The sequence below is a fragment of the Hibiscus syriacus genome, unplaced genomic scaffold (genome assembly GCF_006381635.1).
Source record: "Hibiscus syriacus cultivar Baekdansim isolate YM2019G1 unplaced genomic scaffold, ASM638163v2 tig00000778_pilon, whole genome shotgun sequence".
NCBI lineage: Eukaryota > Viridiplantae > Streptophyta > Magnoliopsida > Malvales > Malvaceae > Hibiscus > Hibiscus syriacus.
Genome location: NW_024061825.1, coordinates 2347864 through 2371569, shown reverse-complemented (window position 1 = coordinate 2371569; position 23706 = coordinate 2347864). Strand labels below are relative to the sequence as shown.

Sequence of the window (23706 nt, the reverse complement as noted above, 5' to 3'; positions counted from 1 at the left end):
TGTGGGGTTACCAACACAGTGCATCCGACTCCACCGGGTTCGTTACCTATAAACCCATGGGGAAAAACCATTTTCCCATCACCTGCATTGCTCTCTTGAATCCTTTCGACCAACCTGGGTATCCACTGGAAACGCAGGGTGTCCTGGAATTGTTTTCTGTTGACGTCGCATTTAAGCTGTTTAGCATGTTTTTGAACCCCAGTTCTCCAGTAGTTCTTGATCTCGTTGTCGGTTCTTCCAGGCAAGTGTTGGGCGATTTTGGACCATCTGATATAAAATTCAAACCCATCCATCGAGTAAAATAAAATGAAACTCAAAGGAGATTATAAAGTGGTGATGTAAAGTGTTAAAAACATGCACCGATTTCCCCATTGAGAGTGAAGTTGAAGGATCAGAAGCTGCTCCTCTTCTGTAATGTTCCGTCGTCGAACTTCGGGGCTGAGATAGTTCAGCCATCTCAATCTGCAGTTTTTCCGTACTGTATTATCAATAACTAAAATAGATTTTTTTTTAAAATATTATCTTATCGTAACTCTAGATTATTTTAAAATAATAATATTTACTTTCTAACGCCTTTAGTTGATCTCTAACTTCGGAATATTTGGTTCAAGGAATGTGGGATTCTTATGGGAATGTAATCCACATTCGCATGTTTGATTGACCGAGAATCTCATTCCCAGTAATGTTTTATTATCAATAATAGATTTTTTTGGTATATTACCGGAAATGTTATTACCTCCATTTCCTTAGGTATTGTTAGATTACCGGCATTTTGAACTAAAATGCCCTTAAATTTTTTTCCCAAAAATATCATTCTTCCGTCATTGAATAATAAAAATTCTACGAAGGTTAAATTACAAATTTATCCTTAAACTATTTTAGATTTATAAAAAAAATTATAATTAAAATTTTATATGAAATTTAGGAGTTAAAATAAAATTTTGTATTTTCACTAAACCTCTTTATATTTTCAATTTTGTAAAAATATATATAAATTTTATGAATTTAAATTTTTCAAAGAAAATATATAAATATTTTTAAACTTGTTAAAAAATCAAATATATAATAAGGACAATTTGGTCAAATATACATTCCAATAATCTTTTATTCTTTTAACTAAATACGGTAATCTTACATTCTTGCTAAACCAACCAAACACAAAATACAACATTCTCAGTAATCCTATTCTCTGATAATCTTACATTCCCACTGATAATCTTACATTCTGTGAACCAAACGCACCCTAAATGAATGTTATTGTCCCTAAAGGTTATAAGTTCGAGCAGATGTATCTATAAGGTGTATACCTTATTAGTGATTAATAAAAATTTTGAATAAATAATACCTTATATTTATATATATTCCAACACAAAATAAAAATAATATAAACACGATGGGTTTGAATGAGTATTTATTCTTATTCTCTAATCTACATCAAAATTTTAATTGGAATGTGGTCAATTTCTTTTCTGAGGGATAATTTCTTTTAGATTTTCAAACGAAGTGGTAAGGTTGTAAATTTTGAGAGGTTAAAGTAAAATATAAGTAGTAATTCCTCATTTGGGTGAAATAGAAGGATCAAAATCAAAATATGACCAATTTTAAGATAAAGATAGTAATCCAAATAGGCAAGCCCGCCATTTAAAAACTTGCCCAATTTGACGGAGGAAAGACTGCAACTTTTATACTAATAATTTCATTCATACTTATACCAATTATTTGGGATTCTTCATCAATCTATTTACCAAATAATTCATACTCACTAATACCATGCTCTTTACTACTACTATTATTACTATTATTATTGTTATCATCGTTGGAGAAAAATATTATTTGTTCCATAAATTTCGTCTCCAACAGATAAATTTGGTCTAGTCATTTCTTATAATTTAGGGTAAATTACACAAATGGTCTCCATATTATATAGTATTGCTTTATTAAGTAACTCAACTATTAAAAGTAATAAAATGATCCTCCAACTGTAGAGTGTTGCTTTGTTGAGTCCCCCGACTATTAAAAGATACAAAATGGTCACCCGACTATTCATTATAATCCAAACTCGTCATTTTCCATTAAAAATGACAATTGTCTAAACAAAACATTAACATGATGATTGTTACATGATAGTCGTTTGTCATTCTGACATCAAATTTTATCATATCACAAGTCATTAGGTTAATGTTCAATTCAGAATACCATCATTTTTAACATAAAATACGTATTTGAAACATAATGAATAGTTAGGTGACCATTTTGTAACTTTTAATAACCGAGGGACTCAACAAAGCAATACTCTATAATCGGATAATCATTTTATAACTTTTAATAGTTAATGAATTTAATAAAGCAATACTCTATAGTTAGATGGATAAATTATGTACTTTACCCGGCTCATTTTTTTTAATATGGATTTGCAAAATCAAATTATTTCATTTGGATATCAAATAAAAAATTTCCTAAATTTTATTTTGAAAGTAAGAACTTTTATATATATATATATATATATATATATATATACACACACACAATTGTGTTTTTTAAAATAGAAAGTATGACTTCACATTTTTTTTTCTTGTTTATTTGTGTTGCGCATATACTATTTTAATATTCATTGGGTTCTTGATATTATGTTTTGATGTGTTGGTGTTTTAGTTAATCTTCTATTTTGTGTGTTGTATAATTATATTATATTGAAAAATATCAAATAACACTTGTCTTGTGTCCCATGTCAATAAGCTTCTTTTTCTATTTTGTGCTTCACGTAGATATATATAAATTTGTAATAATTTGTTTATATGTAAATTTCAATGTCGCATTTGACTTTTTTTTAAATTTATTTATTGAATGTTGGGATTTAAATACTATATGTTAAAAGACAAATTTCATGTAAATCCAAAGCCTAATATTTTGGGCCAAATTGCCGAGATATTGTTGTGGGGGGAAATTCCCGAGATAAGATACATCGTGTATTATTTTTTCATTTAGGGTAAAATCTACAGTAACAACACAAATTCCATGACTGTATAGTATCTTCAGGCCAAGTGTAAAGACTCCAGGAGTGTACGATTTCTTCAAGCCAATGGATAAGACTATGATTGTTTGGCGTCTTCAGACCAATCGATAAGACTCCATGATTGTTTGGCGTCTTCAGGTTAAACGTAAAGATTCCAGGAGTGCAGGCCATATAGAAACAAATAGGTTGTCCTACCTCGGCCCGAAGACGCCGTGCGCTCCTAGAGTTTTAAGTTTGGCCTAAAGACGCCAAACAATCATGAGATCTTTATGTTGTTACTGTAGATTTCACCCTAGATGAAAAAATAATTTCGAATATGACCTATATTGAGAATTTCTTTTTCCCACAACAATATCTCAGCCATCTTCCCAATATTTTGTTCACCTACTTATTATCGAAGATATGGCAGTGACTAGTCAAAGAAGGGCGAGCGGCTGGCAATAATCCCAACTTGTCCTTTCACCGCAACCTACTATATTTCTATTTCAAAAAATGAGAAGGGAAAAAGTTTTGCACAAAATCATTTACAGCTCAACACACTGTTTATGACAAACCTAAGAAGGCGGATGCTGGCGGATTCCGATGCGGATGCAGATGACATGGTTTGTACATGATCGACAATCTGCGAGACCTGTTTGAAGATCCGTTCGACATGCATGGCAATAGTTGGATCTGAGGGTACTATGGCCACGGCTACATCAGTCATCCATGCCAGCTTTCTACTTGTTTCCTTATTAATATCACAAGCCAGTTGCTGGAAAAGAGCTAGCAATACTCCTTGGCTCAGCGGGCATGGTTTCATCGACAATATCCCTTGCAGATCGACCTGGTGAATTCAATTCACAGCAACAACTGTCAGACCAGGTCTCAAACTAGAGCCTTCTTGTGTACAACCAAGGGTTGCCGGAAAATGTTGTCATCACGAATAAAAAGAGTGAGTAAGTTTATTCATCCGTTGTTAACTTACCTGAGAACACAACCAGGAAACTATGGAGACATCACTTCTGTGCAGGGCTGCGGTGAATGCTTCATCATATTTCTTCTCAGCTATCTTTCTTCCCAACTCTTTCATTGGATCCATATGTGCCTCCGGCTGATACAAAAAGAGCATGCATCAGTTGTCTTGAGGCAGATAAACATGAATACTGACTAATATATACAGAAGAATACATTAGTCTTTGCATCAGATATTTTCTTCTTCCTTTCTATCCACAGAGAGTTCTGGGGAGATAAAGAGAGAGCAAGCGAGCATACCATCTCGTGCAGATGAGCCAATGGTCCATTACTCGATTGTGTCACCGAGTGATTTCCTGCATTAGAGTTGGCACCTGCAGCTGCCATAGCTATAAGTTTTTGTTGCCCATTTGCCAATTCTCCACTTAAAGTTTGTGTGATTGAAGCTGCAGAACTAATAGCATCCTGCAAATAGAAAGCAGGTCATCTTAAAAGACTTGGTTGTACCAGCTAAGTCTAATACAATTACGTAAAAAGCTGCCTTTGTGAATTTCATCATATTGGACAATTAAAAGTGGCTGCCGACAGCCGTATAATCAAACATCCATCATTGAAGTTCTTGGGAACAAACAAGTCTAGTACCCTAAAACCCAATACTTCAGATAATATCAAAGGCCATCCTTCTATGGTTCTGTAGATTACAGATTCCTAAATATCTATTAGTTAGTTTGAAATTCAAATTTAAATTCCTAGTCTTATCTCTAAATCAGTTTGTAGAGAAGTTTACTTTACTTGGGACTGTTCTCTAGAGTTCTATAAATTAGGGGGAAATTCTACTTCTGTAAGCAAGTGAAAATAAAAATCAGAAACATTTCTGTTCTCTCAAAAACTCACAGGTTCAATTATGTGCACATCGGTGTAAAAGTACCGGCCTATGATACTATATTCTTAGAAATCTCCCATTCAAGCACAAATCATAATATTGGGCATACATATCTACCTTCAGAACTTATCTTGGTAGTTTACAAGGTTAATCAGGCAACCAGATTTTGCAGAAAAAATGTTCGGTTAAAGCCACCTCTATCACAGTATAAGACTCATTTATGCATCATCAGTCAATCTACAGCTATCAGCAGACAGTAATAATACTGTCCTGCAACTTATCCTAGAAAAGAAATTAAGTCAAACAATATTTACGAAGACCGGTAAAGACCATTAAAGATGAGAAGAATGTTCAATTAAATTTGTTGATAGTTTTTTCTTTCAAAAAATTTGTTGATAGTTATGCTACTAAGAAAGCTCATTTTTTACACATTAAAGTGGGAACTAAGTCATCATCCAAGTAACCAACAAACTGTCACTAATTTACCGTACCTGTAGAGCAGCGACAACGGGAGAATGTGATTTTTCAAATTGCTGCCGTGCAGCAGCTGTGTGTTCTCTTATCCCTTTCTGAAATTTTACATCAATTTGCTCAAACATGGATTTACAAGACATCTCAAATGCTGGAATAACATAAGTTTCCAAGCTAGACCTCAGTGCATCCTGCAAACAAATCCAGCATTTCTCTAATAAGCAGAACGTTATCTGAGTTCAAATGGAAGATATATGACATACATTCCAACCAAAAGGTTCAGCAAAATTTCAACAGGGAGGATAACCAATAGAGGGGGATATCTTCTTCCACCATGACTCCTCAACGCCAAACTTCCAACTCCTTTCCAAATTAAGGACCCTTCATCGTGTCCTTTGAGTTTTGAGTCCATTGTTAGGGAAATTGAGTCTCAACCAAGAGTAATGAGGTCCTAACTCGTTTCATTCAAAGAAGCGTAAATTGGGAGGCGGATGAGTTAGCAAAAAAAAGGGATTGGCTAATGTTAGGAGGAAAGGTAGTCGAGTCTAGTTTGTCTCGGAAAATTGTATTGGTGTGAGTAATTTAATCTGGTTGTAATCGTGGGGGCTGTTAAACCCGTTTTTCAATAAATCTTGAGGTACTCTTTTCCCCCCTTCCGTTTTTTGTCGGTCTACCTCTCTGGTTTTCTGACAATTATGAAGGGGGTTTTTAACGAGGCCTCCAATTCTTATAAAAAAAAAGACATAAAAAGCAATGAGAAATAACCAGAGCAAATTTTGGACAATCATCTGAGGGGTTCTAAAGCTAAAGAGTTATCCATCTAACCGATCTAAATCCATATAAATGAACCTTAATCATCTAGAAGTAAATTATATTTCCTTATCAAGCTCCAAATAGGGAAAAAGAGAATGCATGGGAAGGTTCAAATGAATACAGGGGAAAAAACAACTGACATAAGTACAAAAGCGGATGCATGAACAAGAAATTACCTGAAGTGCTAGCTTCCCAGAAATTTGAAATTGTGCTTGGATTTGTCGGGCCAATGTCACTTCAAGTTTTGAACTGACGGACCTCTCCAAACGATTCACTGTCTTCTCTCCAACTCCTTTCTGTAAATTACCCAATTACAACCCCCCCGTAATATAACTACTATAGTTTTAGTGGCATAAGGGAATTGTATACCATAATTTTCTACATTTAGAGAAAAAAAATCACTAGCATAAAATGAAGCCGATTGATGAAAGAAAGCTACCACAGCAACAAATAGTGTAGAAACATTTGAGGCATCACCAAATTTTACCCAGAAACAATGTAAAAGATAGGACAAGATAGAAGGAACCTTTTCAGCATATTTTCAATAATACGATCAGCTCTGTTGAAGACTAGTTAAATTACTATTTAACATTTGTGATTCCGGAAAGAACCATATAGTGTTTAGTCTTTTTATTTAATTCATCAGTTTCATCAAATTCGAGAGAAAACAATACATTGAATACAATCTTTTTCATGACTAGTCAAGAGGCAACTGCTAACATTATACTGGTGCATCAATCCAAATAAATGAACACCACTCATATACAATACCAAACAATCTGATATGTCACCACAATTTGACCTTTCTTTATTTACCTGGAACGACTCCGTAATAGCAGAAGATATACTTTTCTCCAGAGTCGGAATAATAGCCCGAGCCACAACAGGCCCAACTGCAGCTATTTCCTTCTTTAAGGATTTCTCAAACATGGCTGGCAAGTCCTTATTAATACAGTTGGTGACCAAATTTGTTATTTGCTGCATGCGATCTCTTTCTAACTTCTCTTGTCTTGCATTTTCATCTTGGAAACGAGCCCACAAAGCATCCGTATTTGCCTTTATAGCTTTCTCAATGCTCCTGCCCAAGGATGCTTCCAGTCTTTTCCCTTCTTTGTTAACCTGGGCAGAGACAATTGCATTCATCTGCTTCTGCATTTCCTTCTGCACGCTAAGGGACTGCATGGTGCAACAAAATCATTATATTGAGAAGATTATATCACAACGTTTTTCCTAGAAGAAACAATACTTTCTTCAAAAAGTTGTCTAGCATTTAAAAAAAAACTACCTGCTGAAGCATATCCTCCATGGCTAGCAATTGGGGGAAAGTAGCATCAATTGACAGAGCCCTGGAACAGCACCCTGTTTCATTAGATGAATTTATAGAATTATACGGGCTCGCTGAAGGGGAAGATTGGATAGATACTTGAGAGGTTTTCTTCTTCTGCTTTTTCCCTTTAGCAGAAGAAGAAGATGGGAAAACAGTGACGGCAGTGTCTGTTTCACCGACCTTTAGAGAGGAATCTTTAATCACATTGTGGTCATCCCCATCTCCAGCATTACCAAGTCCATCTTGAACTGAAACACCAATAGAATTAGCTTGTTGAGCTCCCTCAACACCATAACTTTCTACACAAAATTCTCTGGCCAACTGAATGCCAAGATCCGATGCCTGAGAGTAGAATGCCTTTTCTTTGTTATCTGTAACAGTAGTATGAGAGCCTTTTTGACATTTGGTTTCATTAGTTTGAGAAAATCTTGTCTCACCAAGAACTTCATCATCTACCTCTTTTATTTCAGCATCATTCTTTACCACATCTTCGACTGTTGCCTCCCCCTCATTAATAACCTGACTAACCTGAGCACTCTCTGTCGATGAAGATACATTAGACAATATCTCAGATGGTGTTACCAGATGGGTTGGATGTTTGAACACTGCATGAGGATCAGGAACAGTTGAAATGTCATTCTGAGCAACATCTTCACCTTTCTGCAAGTGATCACCTGAGTAGGGCATTTCAACCATATTCTCCTGGACCGTATCTACTTTGTGGCCAACAGAATGATCAAGTGCTGAGTCGTTAACATGATCAGAACCTGATGGATTTCTAAAACCAGAAGATTTTGGAGTTAATGGAAGTGGAGTTGATGAAGTGTGTGTATTTTCGGCACTACTATCAGACAGTAAAGTACTTGGCTTACTTTCCATACCAGACACAGCACTCTCGGATATGAAAGCAACCTCAGAAGAAGCTGATTTTTGAGGATGGCCCATCATGGGAGCACTTTCAAAGCTGCTGGTGTTTATACATGACACCGAAATTGAGGAGCTTAGAGTCTTCTCAGTTGGTTTATATCCATGAGATAATTCCAAAGAAGCATCAGAGTTCATGCCATCATAAACATGAGCAACACTGGAATCTGTTCTATCCAGGTTTGTGTTTTCCAGGAGTGGTGGCAGGCATTGAGACAAGTCCAAAGCATATTGCTGAATAGCCTGTGTTTGAACACAGTACACTTGGACAGTAGATTCTCCACCTGGTAAACTATCACTTGTTCCAGTGAAACTCAATATAGGCATTGTGACAGTGAATTCAGCTATATAATCCATGCAGGTTGCTGCTGGATTAGGCCCATAATCTATGTGTACAGCATATAGAGCATTCTTCTTGGCATTTGCGAGCAGAAGCAGGCCTGCACGGGGAAGTGCCACAACTTGATTAAAGAATGCATTGTCAACCTCAGACTCCGCAGAACACCTCAATTCCAATGTTTGGGTACACTGCCATGATTCACCATGACTGGGCAACAACCAACCTTCTTCACCTGAAGAGGCCCATATCTTCACTTCACGGTTTAGTGGGCCCTACAAAAAATGCAAATTAGACATTTGACACAATAAAGGAGAATTTGTGCCACGCTACTAGCAGAAAAAGGGAAAGAAACAGAAGCCTACTCCTGTACTATAAAAAGGGAAAGAACCAGAAGCCTACTCCTGTACTATAAAAAGGGAAAGAACCAGAAGCCTACTCCAGTTATAACAACTATATTGTCAGGGCAATGTGGGGCAGTCAAGAATGTTGCTGAGTAAACAGGACATCCATCATGTGGTCTCAACGCTGCAAGTGGTAAGGGCTTACTATCTTCCCAAATTTTCACCTGTCACAGAAATTAAAAATTCCCATAAATATCAGCACCTAATTCAATAATAAACATAGATTGTCTACTCTGAATCTAACAAACCTAATGGAACAACCGAAACAAGTCAAACAAAAATCTTAGTTTTCTGTGCCTTAAAAAGTCAATGGCTGTCAGTTATTTGCTTTGTGGCATTCCCACATCAATAATAGTTAATAGTTACAATGAGAAAATAGCTCTGGAGAACCAAAAAACTTGTAGATGCGTTAAAATGGCCCAACATACATCACTGCAATCATCATGTTAGATGAAAGTAAAACATTATCAGGTTTGCACGCAAGTTCTGCCATGATAGGAAAACCTTTGAACTTCCAAGAGGATTTCCGTGTTCAAGAAACGGCAATCAGTCAAACTTTTTTGAAGTTTTTTTCTAAAGAAGCAACTTTATTATAAAACCAGGAAAAAAGACGAGTAGGTACAAACCGTGCCATCTACTGAAGCTGAAGATAAAAGGGTAGTCAACCATTGGCACATTGACAACTCTGTGATCTCACCATCATGTTTACCAACAAACTGAACCCCGTCAATAAGCTTGTCAACAGAGCAATTAAGAGGTTCCTTTGCCGAAAACCCTTCAAGTTTTCCAACTTCCGTTGTATCAATTTTCAGGATACGATTTCCAATAGCAACCATCAAAATCTCCTGATAGATAATATATTTTTAACATTTACAATAAGGAATGAAATGTATGGAAAGTAAAAGCAAGACTATGGAAGAACTAAAGAGACTTGGTATAACAGTTACTATTTGATAACATAAAATAAAAACCCATTTATTACTTGTTTGTAAGGATGCCAACAGACTCGTGGATGTTTCAATTCTTCTTGCCCCAAAAATTGTATGGCAATAATAACTTTGCCAAAAATTTGGGGCTTATTTTCATCATCAGGACCTTCATTGATCTTCCATACAAAACCCGTCCATCAACACTTGCACTGCAGAAAATGAAAGATGAGCATTTTTCTAACACAAATGAAGCCAGCCTATTCCAAGGGAAAGGTAAAAGGAGTACCTGGCCAAAAGGTGGACATCCTCGGCAAAAAAAGCCATATCTGTTACTCTCTACATTGGAGAGAACAAGTAATAGAAAAGGTTGAGCAGATGTTTCAAAATAGAAACTTGGTAGAAGAAAAGAAGGTATAAATATACCTGAGTGTGGCCACGAAGCAAGGATCGGAGGGCAGTGTTGATGTTGAGTATACGGATATTCCCAAGATTGAGACCATAGCATATGTAATTCCTATTAACAGCAATCTGATGACCCAGAACAAGGCTGGGATCAGAAACATACTTGGTAATGGGAGTGACCTCAAGTTGGGGCAATTCTTCACTTGGCAGCCAGACATTAATATCATAGAGAGGATTAGTTCCAAAGAGATGCCTGCCCTTGGGGGCTTTACTGCTCAGCAGTCGGAAAGGTGAGAGAGAGGGAGAGGGCGAAGAAGTGGATGGGTTCATATTAAGAAGTGGGGCAGACGGGAGAGGAGCAGGAGTTTGTGACTGAGTTTGAGTGCCCAAAAAGGCCCACAAAATGTCATTTCCTGAAGTAGGGGTGGTGGGTACTGAGGGTTGGGGTTGATAAGGAATGGTTCTATTGGTATTAAGCTGAGGATTAGGACTAGGATGAGGATGTAAAGGCTGTTGGTGTTGAGGAAGCGGGTAGGGAAGGTATTGATGGGGTTGGAAAGTGTAGGGCCTAGTAGGCGGAGGGTAAGATGAGGAAGGCACCATATAGGGACATGGAGGCAGCATGGAGGATTGGGCTGGGAAAGATGGAGATGTAGTCAGGTTGGTAGTGTTAGAAGGTGCCATTGCGTTCATGTTTTGAAGATGCTGATGTTGCAGCATAGGACTGGAACTGAGATTAAACGGTGTGCTCAAATCAAACCCTCCGATTCCACCTCCACTATCACTTTGTGGTTGAGGATTGAGATTACAAGAGGAAGCCATCTAATTCCAAATCCAAATACAATGAACTAAGGAAGAGGAGGTACAGACTTTTTCGAATCTTATTTGTGTGGAATACAAGGAATAGGAGGGTTTCATGGATCCGTCTAACTTCGGTTCAGATCAGAATTGAAACTTTAGACATCAAATTTTGAATCTCTTGCCGCCACTCTTCATGCGAGGGTGGCCCAGACTGGACGATGACTCAAAGACGCCAGTAAACTATAAAATTGAAACACAAAAGGCCTATCAGTTCTATTAGTCAAGTACTTCACTAATAAACCCTTTCGGAACTGATACAAAAACCAGAAGGAGCACTACTACTACACGATGATACATACGTACATACATTCAGTTCTATCAGGTATGCAATTTCATCTTCATCTCAAATCCAAAGCATTGAACAAGAAACAAGATTAATCTTCTCCACTTCACAACTAAAAAGAACTCTTCCTATACAGTTCGCTTTTCACGCTAACAAGTTCAAGACACAAATCTCAAGCATTTCTCACGATCTAGTACATTAAAAAAGTACTTCAATGAATGAAGGTACTGCATAAAAACAGAAAATCCGAAGGATGAAAAAGAAAAAGAAATAAAGAACTCAAACAATTCGGTAATCTAGAAATTCTATCAACATAAACGCCAATCACTGATCAAAGAATAAAGAATCTGATTGCGATGTGATCAAACACGACAAACGAAGTCCGATACACTGAATTGAAAGAAGGAAACAGATTGAAATGAATAAATGAAAACTCACATATCTACTCTGTGATGCGATTGGTTGGAACAGTAGAGAGCCGCCGCCGATCAGGCAGTGATGATATTGTTAAATGGCAATCTGGCGGCCCCACTATTTCTTTACTTCTTTCTTCTTGTGCCGCCCCCTCATCATCCTACTTTTATTTTATTCGTTTTTTTCTACCTTTTTTTTCTCTCCTTCTTCCGAATTCCGATCGTCTCCAGAAGCTTCTTTATAGTTTCATCATTCTTTCAATTTCGCATGGTTAGTTCAATTAAAAATGGAACCAATTAATGAGACCAATAATAATAATGTGACCAAGTGCAGTAGCGTTCATGTGTAAACTACTCACATGGTCAATAAAACATTTATTTTGATAAAAAAATATTAGGCCAAAAAAAATATAACCGTCACGGTCAAAAAAATGTTTCGAAAATGCGATTTCGTCTGTGATATAACGGTTTCGTCGTCGTCCGAGTTACCCGTTACACCTGTAATAGTCTCAATAGCACCCACGATGGTGCCACAATCACGGTAAATTCGAAATGACCGAAAACACGACCGCGACCGTGATTTGAAACCCTGATGACCGTTATTGACGTGAAGGTCCATTTATCATATTTGAGTTACTAATTTAGCTCATTTGTCATGTTATTCGTTACATTATTAATCATCATGGACTGCATGTTAACACTGTTGATCATTACGGCAGCACTGTAAATTATCATGTCACCATAATAACGATCAATGATAAAAAAAAACATTGATTAAAATGTCACATTAAACTTATTTTCTTAGTTGACAGATCACTTTTAAGAGAAAAATAAATAAATACAAGAATATTGATGTCTTTTTACTAAAATATTATTTTAATTTTACCATTAATAAGGACTTGCCAGCCATGTTTGAGAAATCCCTGAAGAAGGAGATAGCTGCAGTTGGCCCTGCTGTGGCTCGAGCTATTAGTCCCACTCTGGAGAAAAGTATATCTTCTGCCATTACAGAGTCATTCCAGGTAATAAATAAAGGACAAATTGTTCTGGCATATCAGATTGTTTGGTATCATTTGAGTGTTCATTTATCTGAAAAGACCATCCAGCTCAGTTGATAGAGCACAATGTTCTTAATCTTAAAGTTGTAAGATCGAATCTCATGGAGGGCATTTCATAATTTGAAGGTCTCTTACGAAAGCTGTTCTCAACCTAATATTGGGACAGCTTACTATCTTACCTCCCCTTACTCCATTACATATGAAAACAAAGAACAGCCATTTTTAAGTGTTCATTTATTTGGATTGATGCAACATTATAATGTTAAACAGTGAAAATCCAAGCAAAATTTCAAACTTCTGGAAAGCAAGCACTTCAGGGAATTTCTTGTTCATGCATCTTCTTTTTGTACTTGTGTCAGTTGCTTTTTTTTTTTTTTTGTACTTATATAGGCTGTTTTTTCCTTGTATTTATTTGAACCTTCCCATGCATTTTCTCTTTCACTCTTTGGAGCTTGAGAAGGAAAGAAAAGATACCTGGCTGTTTTTTTTTTGTACTTATATAGGCTGTTTTTTCCTTGTATTTATTTGTACTTACACAGGTGGTTGAACTTACACTTCTCTGAATTTATAGTTGACATATATATTTTTGGGGTGGCAGGGGAAGAGGACTAGATACCTGGCTAGTGTCTCCTGAAGACCAACTCTTTAGCTTTAGAACCCCTCTGATGAAAATCCAAAAACTATGCCGAGTTCTTTGGTTCTTTCTTCTTGTTTTTTTATGTCTTTTTTAGATATCCCCCTCTATTGGTCATCCTTCCTGTTCACATTTTGCTGATCTTTTTCTTTTTGGTTGGAATGTATGTCATATATCTTCCATTTGAACTCAGATAATGTTCTGCTGATTAGAGAAATGCTGTCTGCAGGATGCACTGAGGTCTAGCTTGGAAACCTATGTTATTCCAGCATTCGAGATGTCATGCAAATCCATGTTTGAGCAAATTGATGCCACATTTCAGAAAGGGATAAGAGAACACACAACTACTGCTCAACAGCAAGTTGAAAAATCACATTCTTCTGTTGTTGCTGCTCTACAGGTATGGTAGATCATGACTTAATTCCCACTTTAATGTGTTAAAAATGCCAAAGGTCAGGTTTCTTGGTAGATATTTTTGCTCAATATTAAGATTTGTGTTTGAATGGGAGATTTCTGAGAATATGTGCTTTTACACTGACATGCGCAGAATTGAACCATAGAGGGATGGGCTTTGATATTATGTGAAGTATTGGGTTTTAGGGTACTAGACTTGTTTGTCCCCAAGAACTTCAATAATGGATTATGATACACCTGTCGACGGCCAGTTTTAATTGACCAATATGATGAAATTCACAAAGGCAGCTTTTTACATTTGTGTATTACAGACTTGGCTGGTACAACCAAGTCTACTAAGATGACCTGCTTTCTATTTGCAGGAAGCTATTAACTCTGCAGCTTCAATCACCCAAACTTTAAGTGGAGAATTGGCAAATGGCAACGAAAACTTCTAGCTATGGCAGCTGCAGGTGCCAACACTAGTGCAGGAAATCCCTTGGTGACACAATCGAGTAATGGACCGTTGGCTCATCTGCACAAGATGGTATGTTTGCTTGTTCTCTCCCCAGAACTCAGTAAATAGAAAGGAAAAAGAAAATATCTGATGAGAGGGACTAATGTATTCTTTTGTATATAATAGTCACTGTTCATGTTTATCTGCCTTACACCGACTGATATATGTTCTTTTTGTAGCAGCCGGAGTCACATGGATCCAATGAAAGAGTTGGGAAGAATGATAGCTGAGAAGAAATATGATGAAGCATTCACCGCAGCCCTGCACAGAAGTGATGTCTCCACAGTTTCCTGGTTGTGTTCTCCGGTAAGTTAACAATGGATGAATAAACGCACTCACTCTTATTTGTGACCACAATAGTTTTCAACAACCCTTGGTTGTACACAAGAAGAAAGCTCTAGTTTGAGACCTGGTCTGACAGTTGTTGATGTGAATTAAATTCATAAGGTCGATCTGCAAGGGATATTGTCGATCTTCAAGGGATATTATGTAACACTCTATTCGGTTTGGAAGTCGAATAAGTTTCTAAACATACCAAAATCACATACTAAGCTACTCGTTTAATGGTGCATATAATGAAACAAATAATAATAGCAACATAGGGATGGACTCAGAGAAGTTAGAACTAGGTATGGCTTAAAGTTTTTGAAGTATGGTTATATTTTCGAAGATGAATTCTCGGAAACTAGCGGTTCTCCATCAGTTAAACGTCTTCATTAATCGAAGGTCTCTAGCTAAAAATGGATGTCCCTTTTTCCCATATGTATGGGGTAAGGGGAGGTAAAATAGTAGGCTACCCCCAACACCAGGTTGAGAGCAGCTTCCGTAAGAGACCTCCGAATTATGAAATGCCCTCCGTGGGACTCGATCCCACGACCTCAAGGTCTCTAGCTAACATGAATGCAATCAAACCCGTGTCACACTGTACAAGTTCATACCAACATGACATGTACATATCAAGCTACATTCCATTACATCATAGTACTGTAAACTCTTTCCATATCATGTGAATTCATTCATCATATATCAAATCATGGTATATCATGCTAACATCTTTTTAACATTTATCAAAATTTGTAACCGTAATTTTAATCATTAATCATCATTTTTAACGGCCCGGTTAACAAAAACTGTTTAATATTAACAGTTTGATTAAATAACCAATGTGATAGTTGAGTGACTAAATACATAATTTATCATTAATCATAACATGAAAATTTTGTGTTCATCGTCTTCTCCATCTTTTGGATTTCCTTGCATCATATCAGACACCAGAAAACATGATCTTGATTTGTAAACTAAGGGGAAGAAATTTTGATATTTGATACAGCTTATTCTAAACTTACTAATACAAAACCTCATTTCTCCATGTCTTTGGAGAGAACTGATCTAATGTGATGAAAATAAATTACACAGTATTAACATGACTATAAACAGTACTCCATATTTTAAAGTACCTAATATTGGTACCTACATACACAATTATTATTATTTGGTTTCATTCTCTTGAAAGTAAAAAAAAATGATAGAAAACAAAGATGGTAGTCAGCTTTCGCAGCAGCAGCAGCAGCAGCTAAATCATGAACGCGGTCGATTACAATGTCATGGGGTAGCAATCCCCTTCTTCACCAGCATATCATAAACTCTATCGATCTTGCTTGGTTCAATCTTGAATAAGCGATGAGCATCCGCTTTTTTACTGATGTTGCCATTGAAGATCTCTTCTGAAATGATCTGCAGCATCCTCAGATAAAGTGGCGGAGGCAACCGGATCTCACTGCACAGTCGCTTCTCCTGCCAACATACACGACCATCAATGGTTACAATTTGCTTAATAGCTCTAACAAAAATTACAGTGAGGAGCACTCGCAGGCTGCAAGCAAACTCCTACCTCAAGGCTAGACCCGTAAACGGGGGAGGAGGGATCTGGTTGATTTTGGAATCAATTCAGTTCGGGTTTTAATTTTTTTTTTATAGTTTTGGGATCAGGTTGCTTCAAGTTCCGGCCATTTTTTATTCAGATTACAATCATTTTGTGATCGGTTTATTTTCAGGTTTGGGTTCATGTAGTTGACTTTTATGGTCAAGTCAAGTTGGTTGGGCTTGGATTTAAGTTAATATGGCCGGACTTTCTAGTTCAGGTCAAAATTGACAAGTTTACTCGAGGCTAAGGACTAAACGGTTCTCTTGAAAAACAGCATCAGATCAGATGAGAATATAGAGATTAGGGATATAACATACAGTTTCAGACAGTAACTGGGTTTCTGCGAATCCCATTATGTCCAAATCTTTAGCATAACTTGCAGAAGCCTGTGCTGTTGGTCTTGAATTTGAGTCCTTGCCAACCGACTCAGAAGCCATGAATGAGTTTGGGGCTGCCTGGCCACCTGGACCAACCTGGATTCCATCTTTTGCTCGGTGAGAAGTTTCTTCAGCTTCCCTTTTCCTCTTTTGTTCAAGATATCGGTCCGCCTCAGCTGATGTTCGACAACCAGCTGCTCGGGCTTCCTGCACATAGTTATTTCAACTGACAACAATAAGTGACCATATTATGAAGATTAGATATGCAAACAACGTAGAAGGTAGAAAATGTGGCCAAGCAACAATTCCAGGCATGAACAAGACCTTGAGTTCTTCAATCCTTTTTAAAGTCCGGTGCTCAGCGATAACCGTCTGAAGCAATTCGTCATGTTCTACCTTCGAATGAAAGCGCATGAAGACGTCATAACGTCGGCAAAGTGCCCTCTCCTCAGGAGATAAGTCCTTCTCAAAAGGATTAGGATATAACAAATTTCTTTCGAGAATGAAATCCTTTCGGCGCTTCCTCTCATCCAGCCTAACAGTAGATTCGTTTCAAGCATGAGGCAGAGAAAAATATTGCACATTTCTTATAACTATAAGAGAAGTTTTGTTTTTCCTGGATGAGAAACATAATGGGAAATCAATTCAAGATCCAAAAATTATAGACATAAGTCCTTCCCCAACCCTGAAAACTTTCTATTCTACGCCATATTATTCCGATGTGCTAATATGGGCTTTACTTCTTAACATCTTACAAGTTTACATGAGTGGAATCAATTACCACTACAGCCTGAATCAGATTACCAGCTGCTTACCTCTTTGAATAGATACGCAACACTCGCAGCTTAAGCTCCCGCTCCTCCTCAGTATCAGTGTCTTTAAATTCCATCTCAGCTAGTAACTGCTCTGCATCATTGTCATACTCTGGATCGAACTCCTGCCTTTTGATGTTATAACCACTCAACTCAACTAAAGAAGGACCATCATTTCCCGGCGAATTTGGCTTCTTTCCCCCAAAATTTCTGTCAACTTGATGATCTAAAAGGCAATAATAACAATGAGTTATACTGGAATAATGGCTCATTATGTACAAAACTAAAAATGGCTCAGTGTCATATGGGCTATATATTTACCAGAATAATGAAAATTAAAGGGAACGGACAGAAAGTAAAAGATATCAGACCTTCCATTTTAACATTTCCATCTTTAACCTGGGTCATGTTCGATACCTTCATAACATCTCCCGATGGTGTACTGTTACTGTTAGAACGCACCCCCGACTCTACATCTGAAGTTTGTAGAAGAAAGTAAGCATGAGGATCACGATGATCACATTATTTGTGCACATACTAAAATAAATTAAAAATCTCCAGGACGGGAAAGAAAAATGATATATAATGCTCACCTGCATTTAATGCAGACATTAATCGACCACAACTACCACCTTCAACTCTGGGTAAATCAATAAAACTCACATAAGAAACAGCATAGATGCAAAGATGATACAAACAGAGAGGAGAGTGGTATTCATACTTGACTCTTGAAGGTGAAAAAAGAGATTCTTCTTTCACTGAAAGCTCCCCAAGCATGGGTCCTGAGACCCTCACAATAAATTAATGATAAGCATTTGCAATAACAGAAGGAAACAAATTATAATTCAGGAAGCGTCTGCAGCACATGTAGCCTGCCTCAGACCATGTTCAGTGTTCACTCTCACTCTTTTTATCTTCTCTAGAGAGAGAATTTTCGCCACATAAATGAAAGAAAGTTTCAAGCGAAAAGGAAAAGAAAATGAATCCAAATTTCCCTTAGTATCCCACACGCCTTGGAACTCCACCAAATGAAAAAGAAAAGGTTGGGGGGTGAAGAACATATTGAAGAATATAGAAAAGAGAATAACTAAAAAAATTTACTAACCTTTCTTGTCCTCAGTATGCCCTTTAGCCATAGCAAGAAGCTCTTTTCTATTTTTACCAACAACATGAGACATATCCTTTGAAGAAATAAAGTTGTCAAATCTTAACAATATTCATGAAAAGACAATTAATAAGGGACTTGATAGTTTTAAACTCTCATACCGGAAGAGGGAAGAATGGGGACTTCATATAAATATTAGTATAATGGTTAATGCACTTTTCCTTGCTCTTAGTGCCCACATGCTCGGCAACTTCTGTCCAGTTTCCAAGGCCATACATTTCAATTCCCTATAATTAGAAAAGACAACAGCAACAAGATTGTTTCCTTGATTATTACACATATAAAATTCTGTACACAACAAATCAAGGAGGAATATACATAAAATCTCTTCACTGCTTTAAGAATGAGAACAAACATAGAAATACCTCTAGAAGCAAAATTTCTTCGTCTGCATTCCAGTCAGGACAGATAAGGGGAAAAGATAAGTTGTCCTGTTAATCAAAACTCAGCTGTCAGCACTGAATCAAAACATAACCAAGGTACAGCAACAGATACATGATACAGAATAAATAAGCAACAAAAGCTAATGTCACAATATAGGAATCAACGCTGCTAAATGGGCATAAAAGACTTGGAGAACAGATTTTTCAGATGGGAAAAAGTCATCAAAAACTATGCATTAACATAAACCAGAAAAAGGAAAATTGACAATTGTGTGTTATCAGGACAGGAGAAATTGTTTCCAGAAGGCTTTTACTAACCATGACCCTGTAAGGATGGCTGCTTTTATGGGGTGTAACCTCAGCTCCAACAGAAAAGCACTCTATACATAGGTCGAAATCAGGACAATTAGCACATTTGATACGGATTTTTCCTGTGATGTCTTTGTTGCAGTAATTGCAGTGGTATAAAGCCCTTTTCCCTTCACTTGTTCCTTGACCTAGCTCCAAAACAGATATAAGATGAGGGAAATGGAAAGGGTAAAAAAAAGCTCATGAATGAACAAGAAATTGCATGTAGAGGATTAACTGTTAAGAGTGAAATGATATTCTACTGAACAAAAAACAATTTAGCATTCTAGGAGGACCAATAATTTTAAAATAACCAAAAAATCAACAGCACCATATCATACCGTTTATAATCTTGATAGAAGCTGATCATAACACTATTATATCTAAACATATATTAGAACTTTTACACATGCAAGATATGCATGCCAATCTGCTTTAGATAGATTTATGGGTCAACTTTTAGAAACCCTATCTAGGTCTAAAGTAAAGACGGAATATAACAAAATAGAATGCAAACTTTGTTAAGTTTTGGCAGCAAATTCTCTACATTCAGAGGGTATTTATTGATTAGTTACTAGAAGAAGTAATCCGGAAGATTCCAAATATTTAGCAATTCCTATTTCTCAAATAAATAAAATGGCCATTGTTGTCTCTTGAAACACCCTTGACACACTCTCCATAACTTCCCTACAATTAAATTTCCATTACTGGATAAAAACATGGATATGGTGGTCATCTCATTTTTTTTTCAAATAATTGCATCGTAAAAACAACTTTCTGCAGCAAAATTCATTCTAAGAGGGTTGCACTTGGAAATTGTATAAGATAGAAAAGCACCTGAAGATGAAGATTCTAAATTTTCTCCAGCAGATGCATTCTTCTTTCTCCTTGATCTGCATAACAAGAAAAGAGGTATTTAAATGAAGCAACCCAAAACAGAGAACCACAAAAACAATCATTAACTGATTATATCACAGTAAGAAATTTAAAGGAAAAAAATGATGTTAAGCAAACTAATAATTGATTATTACGCAAACACATGGGAAAAGGCTGCAAGTTATCACAAGGAAAGCAAGACAACGATCATTTATCATTTGTTTATCATAAAATTCATTACAGCAAGAGATTTAGATTCTGAGAAAGTCAGATCCACCATTAAAAGAAACTTCATAGTTAATAAACTAACAATCCAGTAAAACTAAATGGAAGAGTAGAATAGTAGATAATCAAATCCATTAAAACAACTGGAGGAAAACAGAGAAAAAGTTAATTTAAAACAGAAACTAACATATCAGGCTGCAGTAAACACTATTCTCAGTAGTGCATATGTGAGTTGCATTTCCATCTCTAAACGTATTTGTTATACCAAGATATGAGCAAAGCTACATGCCAAAGAAAGTTCAAGACCACAAGAGCTGAAACACTCAGCATGACCATGGAGCAAACCACCTGGCACTGCAAGTAGCTTCCAAATACCAGTTATCGAGTCGGAAAGGACCTCAAGCAACTTAGGTTGCAAGGCTGACAAACAGGTGATCACTAGACAGATCAGGATGTCAATATGGGTAGTCGAGAAGCCAATGAACATACATGAGCAAACCAACTGGCACTGCAAGTAGCTGCCAAATACCAATTACCGAGTCAGAAAGGACCTCAAGCAACCAAGGTTGCAAGGCTGACAAACTGGTGATCACTAGACAGAACAGGATGTCAATATGGCCAGTCGAGAAGCCAATGAACATCCATCAAGCAAACCTTTGGACAGCCCAAAAACTAAAGTACGAATCTCTTTCTCTCTCTACACTTTCGATTCAACTACTTTCCGTGTTTAAGTTCTTGCTTCCCTCTCCATTCAACAACACTCTCTGCTCACTTAAGCAGAGGAGAGCATTCCAGAGCATAAGCTTTAACACCCTCTAGCTCACATTCATCTTGAAGCAACCCATATTCTCTAAACTCATAGCTGACCTTCCTCAAAGAGTACGTCAACAATCAATCACCAAAAGAGCATCAACGGTATTTAGGCAAATTTGAACATTTGAACGGGTCCTTGTGTTCTTTTTACGACTAAAAAAATGAAGTAACCAAAACTGCAAAAGTTCCAACTCAAACCAACAGGTGCAATTTCTGAATAATCTTCGCCCTTCACCATGCAAGCTCCAATGCAGACAAGATTATTTGATACAAACATAATTCCACCCAATAATTCTTCAAAATAGGAAAAATTAAAGAAAGAAAAAGAAGGCTAACCTCTGAGTGGGATCGTCATCAGCAGAGTGAAAATTCCCGCGAGAACGACCCATTGAAATTTGAAGTAGTGAACCCTAGTTTCTCAGGAAAGTATGAAACTTTGACAAAGGAAATATCAGCTTACGAAAAGGAAATATCAGCTTACGAAGAAGAAGCGAAGAAGGGTTTTGAATTTGATGGGTTTAACTGAATTTCATAAAATTTGTATAAATTTTAAATCTTTATGAGGATTGGGAATTGGACGAATTCAGTTGTATGTTTATACTAAAAATTATGAACAATTATTTGGTCTATTTGCTGTTAAGTACTTCGTTTGTCAACTGCAAACACCTTCGTTTTCGTTTTACATTTGATGGTTAAACTACAAAATTAGTCACTAAACTTTATGATCTATCTCATATTGACCACTAATTCAATTTTATCACTAATTTTTTAAATTAAACCTTTTGTCACTAAATTAGTCACTAAACTTTATGATCTATCTCATATTGACGTGTCTTAATGTAAAAGAAAAGTATATATTTATTTTCTCTTTTTTTTATCTCATTATCTTATTTTACTATATCAGAATACTTGTATTTCAACTCATGTTCAAATCATAGTTATCAAATTAAATTTTTGGCAAAAAGCATCAAAGGTACAGGTAGTTTTGATAAAAAAAAATATTAATGTATTCATATTATTTTTTTCTTTTAATATGGCTCTCTAACTCGAAAGATAAATTCAATGTGGCCCTTTGACCAACGTTTTTTCGTCATTGACCGTTACGGTATTGGTGTGCCAATTCATGGTGGTCCACAGTGCTAATGTGGCAATGTATCTATCATTTTTGAGTTACCAATTAAGCTTATTTATCATGTCATCTGTCACGTTATCAATCATCGTTGACCGTCACATCAACACCATGGACTGTCACCTTAGTACAGTGAACTGCCACGCTAGTACTATAACAGTAAATGACAAAAAACGTTGGTCAAAGGGCTACATTAGATTTATTTTCTGAATTGGAGGGTCATATTGAAAGAAAAAATAATATGATAGTCATATTGACTTTTTTTTAAAGTAAAGGGACCTTTAATGTATTTTTGCCTAAATTGGTTTTCATCGGGGTGGCGGAGACGGTTAACAAGTGAACGAATCTGGAACTTAGTAATATAACAGTAAACATGTAGCACACAACTAATTTCTTCATCAACTGAGTTTCGTGATAGATCAACAATAAAGTCAATTTAGCTTGGGATGCTATAAGTGCTATAGAAAAATGACCCTAATGTTTTTCATAGAAGGTGGCTAGTCCTTCACACTTATGTAGGTGGCTTCATCAAGTTTATCTCAATATAGACCACCCAAATTATGGATATGAAGTCATTAAGAGTATTTAGTACTCAACCTCACAATTAATATTCGGTGAATTCATCAAGTCCGTCTCACGAAGACCACCCTAGTCATGGGCTATGAACTCATTAATAGCATAAGTTTCTCCTTTCATATTGATGGATTCATCAGGTCCTTCTCACTAGGACCAACCAAAACATGGGATGTGAATCCATTAACAATTTGAAAACTCAACCTCAGTTGTGCATAGTATGCCATATGGATAGGAAATAACATACTAAATTTAATCAATGGGCTTAAGACCCATCCTCTTGACTTATCAAAAATAATTTTCCTATGTAACCCTTTGGGCAATGAATCAGCTAGGTTCATTTCTGATTTCACATACCACATAAAGAGTACATCATTCTTTACTAAATGTCTCAGACATTCATGTCTTATCTGAATATGCCTTTTCTTACCATTATAGACTTGATTTATAAAATATGAAATAAGA

The 23706-nt window shown here is 36.5% G+C and overlaps 2 protein-coding genes across 3 annotated transcripts; both read right to left on the bottom strand.

Moving 5' to 3' along the window:
- Nucleotides 1-3504: 3504 nt before the first annotated feature.
- On the bottom strand, nt 3505-11424 carry LOC120115128 (enhancer of mRNA-decapping protein 4-like). Its single transcript, XM_039135893.1, is given in 13 exon segments — nt 3505-3839; nt 3981-4106; nt 4268-4432; nt 5342-5512; nt 6311-6430; nt 6951-7310; nt 7420-8997; nt 9162-9290; nt 9753-9971; nt 10109-10245; nt 10248-10264; nt 10342-10391; nt 10479-11424. Coding segments are annotated over 13 exon segments (4179 nt in total). The 5' UTR covers nt 11280-11424; the 3' UTR covers nt 3505-3533.
- A 4482-nt stretch (nt 11425-15906) lies between these two features.
- On the bottom strand, nt 15907-22180 carry LOC120115112 (transcriptional adapter ADA2b-like). 2 transcript variants are annotated; one of them, XM_039135874.1, is made up of 13 exons: nt 21876-22180; nt 20463-20518; nt 19596-19774; nt 19260-19325; nt 18996-19121; nt 18835-18910; nt 18451-18511; nt 18323-18369; nt 18101-18211; nt 17733-17955; nt 17242-17452; nt 16858-17124; nt 15907-16410 (listed from the first exon to the last, which is right to left on the bottom strand). In XM_039135874.1, exons 1-13 carry the CDS (start codon nt 21926-21928, stop codon nt 16219-16221), a joined length of 1668 nt encoding a protein of 555 aa, XP_038991805.1. In that variant the 5' UTR covers nt 21929-22180; the 3' UTR covers nt 15907-16218. The 2 variants fall into 2 exon arrangements, with proteins under 2 accessions (XP_038991805.1, XP_038991812.1); XM_039135881.1 differs by having other exon boundaries at nt 18101-18205; nt 21876-22178.
- Nucleotides 22181-23706: the final 1526 nt, after the last annotated feature.